General features: G+C 34.0%; 2 protein-coding genes across 2 annotated transcripts; one reads left to right on the forward strand and one right to left on the reverse strand.

The window, feature by feature from the left end:
- Nucleotides 1-1,671: 1,671 nt before the first annotated feature.
- Nucleotides 1,672-4,183, forward strand: LOC143548992 (F-box protein FBW2-like). The gene is made up of 2 exons (XM_077040014.1): nucleotides 1,672-2,109; nucleotides 3,407-4,183. The coding sequence occupies exons 1-2, from the start codon at nucleotides 1,757-1,759 to the stop codon at nucleotides 3,903-3,905; spliced, it is 852 nt and encodes a 283-aa protein (XP_076896129.1). The 5' UTR covers nucleotides 1,672-1,756; the 3' UTR covers nucleotides 3,906-4,183.
- A 1,030-nt stretch (nucleotides 4,184-5,213) lies between these two features.
- Nucleotides 5,214-8,884, reverse strand: LOC143549009 (UDP-D-apiose/UDP-D-xylose synthase 2-like). Its single transcript, XM_077040029.1, has 9 exons — nucleotides 8,553-8,884; nucleotides 7,688-7,780; nucleotides 7,485-7,592; nucleotides 7,125-7,239; nucleotides 6,904-7,037; nucleotides 6,721-6,822; nucleotides 6,549-6,641; nucleotides 5,594-5,729; nucleotides 5,214-5,492 (listed from the first exon to the last, which is right to left on the reverse strand). Exons 1-9 carry the CDS (start codon nucleotides 8,823-8,825, stop codon nucleotides 5,380-5,382), a joined length of 1,167 nt encoding a protein of 388 aa, XP_076896144.1. The 5' UTR covers nucleotides 8,826-8,884; the 3' UTR covers nucleotides 5,214-5,379.
- Nucleotides 8,885-9,817: the final 933 nt, after the last annotated feature.

Here is a 9,817-nt window from a genome sequence, read left to right on the forward strand (position 1 = left end):
CACAAATTAATAATTGTTGCTTAAATATAACTTAAATATTTGAGGGTGTATACATTTAATTCCGACTTGAAAATTATGGTTTTTGTTGAAAAATTGTGCTCTAACATCACACATTAGTTTACAGTCAAGCCGTTCATCGATTGCGATTCTTTTTTAGTTTGTCTCGTTAAACATAATCAACGAATGGGGCACTTGGTTAGTAGTTGAACCACATATCAATCCTGTGTATTTTGTTATCAACTCTACAATTTTTTTATTTTAACTTATTATTGACATTCACGCATTCAATAAATAAGCTTTTCTCCATATTTGAGCACAACTTCATAATTAAAGTATGTATAAAATTTTACTTTTTTAATTGTAAAAAAAACACATTATCGATACAATTCAATGACACAATTTGATTTCTTTAAGGCTATAAGTTTTTTTTGTTGTTATGCTTGACTTAGAGTAAAATACTAAAAATGACAAGAGATGATAAGGGTGTACCATGGTGGTGGTGGAATAAAGGGACAGGATGTTGGTTGATGGTGGGATGGCATTTTGTACAAATGGTGCTCCTCTGCTAAATGTGTCACCACAATTCTCTTTTTGTCCTACGTACATTTTGTCGTTTGTTAATACATGAAAATTATTAATACTAGTATTATTTTCGTTAACCTCTCCTTTTGTAAGCAAATTTAGTTTATCACCCAAGAGAGAACTATTGTTTTTTATGAAGTTGGTTTTTCACTGGCCTGATACAATTAAATTATATACAAATCATTTTGAAGACTCGTCACAATAAAAAATACAGACCAAAAAGTTATAACCTTGATTATAACATAAACATATGCTAAACAAAACTAGTCAGCAACTCAGCATAATAGTGTACGCCATTTAATAAATTAACACTAAAGAGTGCCAAGTAAACTTGGCTTAAAAAGTTTTATAAAGGTAAGGTTTTAATTTTAAACATTTGTAAAAGGGTAGTTTTTGACATTTTGTATATGATTTACATTATTGGGTGTATACATCTCTAATACCTTGTCAGAGGTGTCTCGTAATTTTTATTAATAAACGGACTTTTGTTTTGTAGGTCGTTAAAAAGAAAATAAGTTTCATAAAAGTTGATATAAAACTTCAACCAGTTAAAACAACTGAAATGCCAGAGAAATTATCACAAATAATTGTTATGCCCTCTCTGTGTTATTTAAAGTGTCTATATTTTCTTTTTGTATTTGTCTCATTACAGATGTCGACTTTCAAAATATATTAATCAATTTTCAAATCTACCCTTAAACACACATAACTAATATTAGTAAATAATATTGATGGACTTAGTTTCCAAGGGTATTATTGTTATTTGGTAAATAAAAAAACCATTCAATCTACTTTGATCTTTGTGTTTTTCAAACTATAACACTTTTAATGGGACAAATAAAGTAATTTTCTTATTTGTTTTTTTAAGAAAACAGTTGGAAGAAGAAATAAAGGTATGATGTAAAGAAACTTATACAAATACACAAACCAATATAAGTATAACAAATCGTTTTAACAAGTGACAGCATGTCACTATCACAGTATCACCACAACACAAAATGTATGAACAAACATTTTAAAAAAATATCATTAAAACCCAACGAAATCATTAGCAGCCGTCAGATTACCGACCTGCCACGTGTCAAAAAAACACACACTCTCTCTTCTCTGCCATAATATAAAAAACGACCCACTGATGACTGATCAGTGACCAACCCAGTGACCCACAAACACAATGCTCAAAAAACCGGCCATAACAACAATAACTTCAGCTGGTGAAGAACCGGTGGCGGCGGAGTGGCGGCGGTGGGAGGGTATGAACCCGGAGATTCTGGCGCTTATATTCAAGCGAATGTCGGTTGAGGAGATGATGAGCCGAGTGCCACGTGTGTGCAAAGGGTGGAACGAGGTGGTGGCTGGGCCGTACTGTTGGTCGGAGGTAGACTTGGTGAGGTGGTGCCGTGGACGGAGTGAGAGTGGTGAGGTGGACCGGGTGGTGAAGAAGTTGGTGAGACGGAGTAAGTTTATGGTGCAGCGATTGGCGGCTTGTCGGATGGGTCAATCTAGCTTCTTCTTTGCGGCTCATTGGTATGTATATATGTATATGTATATATGTATGTTGTTACTTGAACACTAATTAATAATATATGTGAAGTAAAATGTGGTTATGTTATGATTATTGTTGTTGTTGTTTGTGTTTTTAAATGTGGGTTGTTGTTGGTTTTGATCATTTGATGATATATAATATGATATGAGTTTGGTGAAAGATATCCGGATAGCTGATTTTTGTGAATTTTGTTCTTGGTTTATCTGTTATTATTGTGTTTGTGTTTTAGACTGTGGGTTGTTCTTGGTTTTATTATTTGATGATATGAATTTGGATGAATATCTAATCCTAATCTCTGTTTTTTGAGATATTTGTTCTTGGGGTTTAACTTAATAATTATTATTATTTTTTGAGTTTTCTGGATATTGTTGTGTTTGTGTTTTAGAATTTGGGTTGTTCCTTGTTTGATCATTTGATGATATGAATTTGGAAAAATATCTAACCCAATCTCTGTTTTTTGCTATAATTTTTCTTGGTTTTTAACTTATTATTATTATTATTATTATTATTATTATTATTATTATTATTTCTGGTTATTATTGTGTTTGTGTTTTAACTTGTGGTTTGTTCTTGGTTTGATCATTGATGATATGAATTTGGATAAATATATGATTCCATTCTCTGTTTTTCGCGACATTTTTTATTATTATTTAATTTGCTGATTGGTATTGTGTTTGTGTTTTAAAATGTGGGTTGTTCTTGTTTTGATTATTTGATGAGATGAATTTGGATAACTATATAAATCCCAATCTCTGTTTATTTTGATTTTTATTCTTGGTTTAATTATTATTAGTTTATAAGTTATGTTATATAATGTGGATAACATATTGTGAAATGCTAGAAACTATACAATTTGAGCATCTAAATAGATGGCGTGCGTTGCAAGTTTCATGTTTACCAATTTTAAAACATTCCTTTTTTATCTTTATATATGGTAACCAACTTCACATCAATACTCACTTTTGGGCCCGGTCCAGCAAGCTCCAGCCCACCATTATGCCTGGTCACATACTCACATCACATACATAATACATTAGTGGGGAACATTTGAAATTTTGCTATTGCAAATTAAACAAATTGGCATTGTAAATGGATATATAGTGTTGCAAGTTCCATGTAACATTATTTTATAAGATTGTGACAAAAAATTCGTTTACCAATTTGAAATTTAATAAATTATATCTTTATACCAATTATTATTGAACAGGATTATAGGAAGTTAGAAACTATTGTTTACTCCATAATTTAATATTCTCCTATATTATGTCTCTTTTTCAGTGGGGATTTTCTGAAGGTGCTACAAATGCCAATGGCTGACATCACTGACCAAATGCTAATCAAGCACATGAAACCACTCCCAAATCTCAAAGTCTTGGATGTGAGCCACTGCCTCAAGATCACAAGCAAAGGACTCGCATCATTCGGTCACCAATGCAAGTCGCTGGTTCACTTGAAACGAAACATGCCTCCGCTTGATACCGGTTTGCTAGCTGCTGATGATTCCGAGGCCACGACCATTGCTCACACCATGCCACATTTGCAGCATCTCGAGCTCTGTTTCGGCCGGTTCAGTGACTCGGGCCTGTCTGAAATCCTTGAAAAATGTAAGGCACTCACTTATCTTGACATTCAAGGGAGTTGGAATGTGGAGTTGAATGGTGACCTTGGAGAGATGTGTGAAAGGATCCAGTATTATCGGAACCCGTGGGTCGGTTGTGAAGGTGAGTTCTCTGACTCGAGTGGATGCAATGATGCTGATCTCACGGATTCGGATTGAGATTTCGGGTATTTTCTCTATTCTTCAAGAAGGAAATTATTATAAGAAAGTGACTATAGAGAGATTAAAAAGTGTTGGTTTGGTTTTATTGTTTATGGTACTCTAGTTTTATTTGGATTCACACTATCTTGCATATCAGATATTATACTTTGGTATGACAATTTTTAAAGTTAAAGTTATGTTTTTATTTATGTTGAGAAAATGATTTAGCTAGAATGTAGTTTAAATATCATGATCGTCTTAGGCCTGGTTTTATGATATTAGTCTCTTCCATTGTTGCTCTAATGAAGGTGCATAAGTTTATTGTGGTGTGAATCCCTATCCAAACTTAGTAATATTAAATAGCTATAACAATAACAGTTCACAAATTGATATAAAGTTTAAGTTTGTTTATTTTAAAAAAGTAAGTTTTTTAAATATGTGATTTTGAAACTATTGCAAAACTAGTTGAGAAGTTTTACCACTTCAGTTTTTTGTTTTTGTGTTTAGTTGGTTTTATATTAATTACATTTTGTAAATTTGACATTTTTTTAGAAAAATAAACATTTTTATTTCAAAAACAACCTATTTGTCTTTTGAGGTTTGATATTGAGTGAAAACAGAGTGATGAGGGTGAACCGTAGTGGTAGCGGTCATGATGGTGGAACATGGAATGTTACTACTGTGCCAAATATAGCATCTCCTATTATAATTTATAGCACTCAAAACATCAAATCGATATCTTTTAATTATTTATTTTTTGTTTACATAGATTTGCCTTATATTAATTTAATATTATTGTAAGTAAAATGTTTCTTCTTTTTTTTTCCCTTCAAAATGCTTAGAAAATACAATTAACAAAAAAAGTAGAAATATAATGTTTAAAAATACAAATCCTTGCATCAAGATATTAGTAAATGATCAAATGTTTCTTTCCGTGGTCTGGCAAACGTATAAAAAATTCTGAATTTCATGGTAGTTCAAGAGCAAGTAATTGTAGGTGTTATAATGCCTCTTCTAGTCTTCTTAATAAACCCCAATTAACCTGCACTTGCTAAATTGTTGTCCTCGATTTTGTTTTGAGAAAGACCACAGTCCACACCTGTGACTAATGACAACCGGAAAGCTCATGGCTGGAGTTGATGGTTGTTAAAATGAAAATCTCGGTAGAAAACTAGAGTACGAGTTCTAGTTGATGCATATACTCGTGTTTGCAGAAATGTTGTTGATACTCGCACTCACAATGTAAACCATGCAGTAATAATTTATTAAACAAAAGACGATGCCCGAGTAATAGATAAACAAAAAGGCAAAACTGAACTTAAAAAGTAAGCATTGAGCCAATTCTACTACACATTAAAGGTGCAAGTCCCCTAGCAACTATTAACCAGACAACCACTTTTAGACACGAAAAAAAAAGGCGAAAAACTAAAATGAACCAACATTGCACACACACAGCTTAAAAACATTCAAGAAGCACCTTATTTCCACCCTTTCAACTGGCTACTGGTTTCGCAATCGATTGCCTGACCGCTTCAGCATATGTCCTATGTTGGTATGTAAGTGTGGACTCCAACAAGTCCCAAAGTGATGTCTTTGGGTCCCACCCTGCACAATAAACATATACTAGTTAAAACAGACACTACCAATGATTTATTTCATCTGTTTAACATCACTTATGAAATAAGGATACGGTGTGCGCATAGTACCTAATAGTTTGTTTATGATGGTCATGTCTGGAATTCTCTTGTCACTGTCATCATAACCTTCACCATAAAACTCTTTGGAACTTACATCAATGGTTGGGGTTTCTATTGAATCTTCTCCACTTACTTTGGCATAAACCTGTCATGTGAGAATCATTTTTTAGCGAACTTCACGCTTACAAGCGGGTATACATGTCCATGGTCTTATGTTATTAAGAACTACAAGTGGGGTGCTCATTACGTGTAAACGAACTGAACAGAGCATGTTCTTCTTTAAACTTTTACCGAACGAATGACCGAACGCGAATATTAAACGGATGAGGTTTTTTTGTCCATGTTCGTTCGTTAAGAAAACAAACGTGTTTGTGTCCGTTGTGTTCATTTGTTAAAAGCATAGATAAATGAACATAACTATTAAACGAACATAACTGAGCTAAAACCAGCTCAAAGTAGACTAAACTGTCAAGGGCCTAAATTATCTAAATGAAACATAACTGAGCTAAAACCAGCTCAAAGTAGACTAAATTGTTAAGGGCCTAAACTATCTAAATGGATATACTAACGAACGTAAACTAACGAACGTAAACTAACGAACATCAACGAACGTAAACGAATGAAAATAAACGAATTTAAACACATGAACATTCATGACCAAGACGTGTTCATCTCCGTTCATTTAACTATATGAACAAAGTTTTGTTCATGTTCGTTTGTTTATTAAATACTTGTTTACAAGCCTCCCTGAAACTAATTGAAATATCAACTACCCAACTACACTTTTGACAACTCTACAACTTTAATAATTTCAATTTTCTAACAACTTCAACTTCAACTTCAACAGACTATTAACTATATGTTTTTATAAGATTACACGATATATTAATATGGTCGATTTTGATGTAGGTAAACAGATTTGGTTAATGAGAGTACCCCGTCCCGAATGAAAAGATTATCTAACCTTGGTCATCATTTCAGCAAGTTGTCTAACTGTAACTTCATTGTTAGGGTTACCCACATTGAAGATATGACCATTAGCTCTAGCAGGATTTTCCTGAAAAATAAGAATAGCTGATAAAATAAATCCTAATTAAGAAAACATTAGGAAAAATTAAATCAAGGGCATAACATACAATCATCAAATGAACAGCTTCAATAGCATCCTTAATATAGACAAAGGTTCTTTGTGATTGACCGCCATCCACTAGCTTCAAAGGCTCACGCCTGAGCAGATTCTGAAACAATTGTGGAGAAATTTTTTTTAAATAGTTCATATTATGTATAAACTTAAAACTCAAAGATTGAATTAAACATACATTGCTAAAGCATGCAAGAACCCTTGGAACACCTTCACTAGGACCATCAATCCCGGGAATGAAATCCATCCTCGGGCCAATCCAATTGAAAGGCCTCACAATGGTGAACTCTAGCCCATTTTCCGCACCCTCAGCTGCAATGAAAATCAAACCAATGAGATGATGCCACATTGGATATTATCACTAAACGAGTAAACGAGCCAAAAAGAAAGTATGGTCACCATAGATGAGCCTCTCGATTAACTGTTTTGCACACGCATAAGACCACCTTTGTTTCTCAATTGAGCCAAAAATGCAAGGGGAAGTATCTTCTTTGAGAATATAATAAGCAGGATCCTGCAAATGGTTCAGATTCATGCAGTGATATAAGAAAGTGAACAACATTCATTGTAAACATTGTATAAACAGATATTCATCTAATATAAACTAGTATATGGAGACAATATTAAAAATGAGAAACATTGTGATTTATAGTTTACAAATTGTGATACGAGATGGATAACCGATTTATACCGGAGTAGAACCAACTAACAAACTATTTGTAAGTAGTTCTAACTAACATGTATTCTTTGAATCCTTACCTGTCGCAGAGGACTATGTTGTGGAAGAAAGCTACCGATAGTTTTCCCATACACTTCACAAGTGGAAAAGTGGATGAGCCGCTTGTTATTCTCCGAACAGTACTTAACCTAATATACAAAGATGACACACAACAATTTACAAATCAATCATTCCATATAATCAAAGATCCTAAGCAGTAAAACAGTTTAAACGTAAATCATACCACCGGGAGCGCATCAATGAAATTGCTGTAAATTGTGTCAAGAGGACGAGTATTGTAATCCGCAGGCGTGCAGATCGCAGCTAGATTCACCGTCTAAATACCAAAACAAACAGTATATATCAAATTGCAACAAAAATTCAATCGTTGAGACAGATACTCGTTATCGAATACGGTCTCAGCAATTAGGCAACAGTGAATAACAACTTGAACCACAGAAACCAATTCTCACTCACAATTACAGAAATCATCAATCAAATATGAAAACTCAGATCCAAAACAAACAACAAAAATCAATCAATCGATCAGACGGATACGCTTAATCAAATTGCATAAACATCAATCAATCGATGAGACAGTTAAGCGTTAAGGCGTTGAGGCGTTAAGGTATTAAGCAACAGTCAATAACATTTTCTACATTATTTCACTACATTAATGTACTAACCACTTTGAAACTTATAAATAACTTCACAGAAACCAAATCTCACTCACATTTTGATAAATAATCAATCAAATGTCATAAACTGATAATGCAGATCTAAAGCAATTAATATCACAAACACACATATACAGACAGTAAAACAGAGTAAAATCAGGCTAATCCGATCTAAGCGAATACGATCTCAGGAATTCGCTAACAGTCAATTACATTTTCTATATTACTACACTACTTTAAACTTCAATTATCAAACAATCAGAATACCGTTACCGGATTAATTCATTAAACACTCTCACATGTGATAATACAGATCCAAAACGATAAATAACAGACGGTAAAACAGGAATAAAATAATAATATTAAACACATTAAAATTTAAAATTAACTTAACAGAAAGCAGTAAATAAGCACAAGAATTATATAATTTACCAGATCGGAGCATTTGATAAGGCCTTCAAGGCGAGAATCGTTCTTAATATTGAGCCGGTGGAACTGAATGCGTCCGGTCCAAGGAAGAGAGTCCGGTTCAAGCAGATGCTTAATCTTATCATTATAAACGTCAACAGCCAACACAGTGTGGTTAGTCTCGGAGATGAGTTTCTCGCACAAATGCGAGCCGATGAATCCACCGGCACCGATCATGCATATTGTTAACGGCTTAATCGGATTTCCGTCCAGATCTACTCTCGCTGCTGCTGCCATGCTATATCTTCGATGATGGATTGGATTTGATTTGATCGGGTGTGGCGTCGGTACACGGTAGCGAATGGAGGTATTTAAAGCAGAGGATGATGCAGATGTGAAGTGGCTACGGGCCACTTGATGACGTCACGTCGGTGAGCAGGCCCGGCTATAAGGGAGCGCAGGGTGGTCGAAGGACCCCGGCCCGACATCCCGATAGGCCTGGATTTTTTTTTTATAAAATAAATATTTATATATTTTTATGAAAAACAATATGTATATAAAATGTTTAAACTTAATTACACAACTACTGACTTGGTTTAGTGGCAAATATGTGTGACTTTCAACCAAGAGGTTGTGAGTTCTAACCTTCACTTGAGACATTTTAATCTATTTTTATAAAAAAATGTTTTTGACACAACCAAATCATAAGGTCGAAAAAATTAAAGATTATTTAAAATTTAAATTGTTTAAACCCAACAATATACCTCTTTTTATTAAAGCCCAAAATTTTTTTTTTGCCTTCGGCCCAAAAATTTTTAGCCGTTCTCGGAGCCGGGCTTGTCGGTGAGAGTGACAGGTGGAGTGTGAGTGTGGACACGGTGGATGATAGTCACTCTTGTGTCGGTGCGTATACGCGTATCGTCATTTTTATACGTAAGCTGTGGGTTTTTACTTTATTACTTTTTATCATCAAAATTTCAAAATTGGTATGATGCAAGAACTAAAAACTAAAAGTAAAATAAAAAAGATAAAAATAGAAAATTGAGGTGGGACCAATGAGGTGACGTCGATCAGTAAAACTTGGACATTGGAAAGACCTGAGCGTTAAGGTAGTGAGTCTACTCAAATTTGGTCGGTCTCAGTTACGTTTGTTACTGTACTGGAACTAAAATAAAAAAGAAATGACATTCGGTCGATTTTCGATACGTTAATTACGATACCAAAATTAAAACAAAATGCGGTGACTCTAAATGAATTCGGTCGGTTTCGTCACGTTCGTTATGGTACCG

The sequence above is a fragment of the Bidens hawaiensis genome, unplaced genomic scaffold (genome assembly GCF_021521415.1).
Source record: "Bidens hawaiensis isolate Kalapana, Puna unplaced genomic scaffold, B.hawaiensis_p1.1 tig00015346_1, whole genome shotgun sequence".
NCBI classification, from domain to species: Eukaryota; Viridiplantae; Streptophyta; class Magnoliopsida; order Asterales; family Asteraceae; genus Bidens; species Bidens hawaiensis.

Excerpts from the sequence above, each read along its gene's own strand:
- LOC143548992 (XM_077040014.1), top strand. The coding sequence starts at position 1,757 with ATGCTCAAAAAACCGGCCATAACAACAATAACTTCAGCTGGTGAAGAA. Across the intron at positions 2,110-3,406 it reads TTCTTCTTTGCGGCTCATTG|TGGGGATTTTCTGAAGGTGC; the intron begins GTATGTATATAT and ends TCTCTTTTTCAG.
- LOC143549009 (XM_077040029.1), bottom strand. The coding sequence starts at position 8,825 with ATGGCAGCAGCAGCGAGAGTAGATCTGGACGGAAATCCGATTAAGCCG. Across the intron at positions 7,593-7,687 it reads TCATTGATGCGCTCCCGGTG|GTTAAGTACTGTTCGGAGAA; the intron begins GTATGATTTACG and ends TTTGTATATTAG. Across the intron at positions 6,823-6,903 it reads TTCTTGCATGCTTTAGCAAT|AATCTGCTCAGGCGTGAGCC; the intron begins GTATGTTTAATT and ends CAATTGTTTCAG.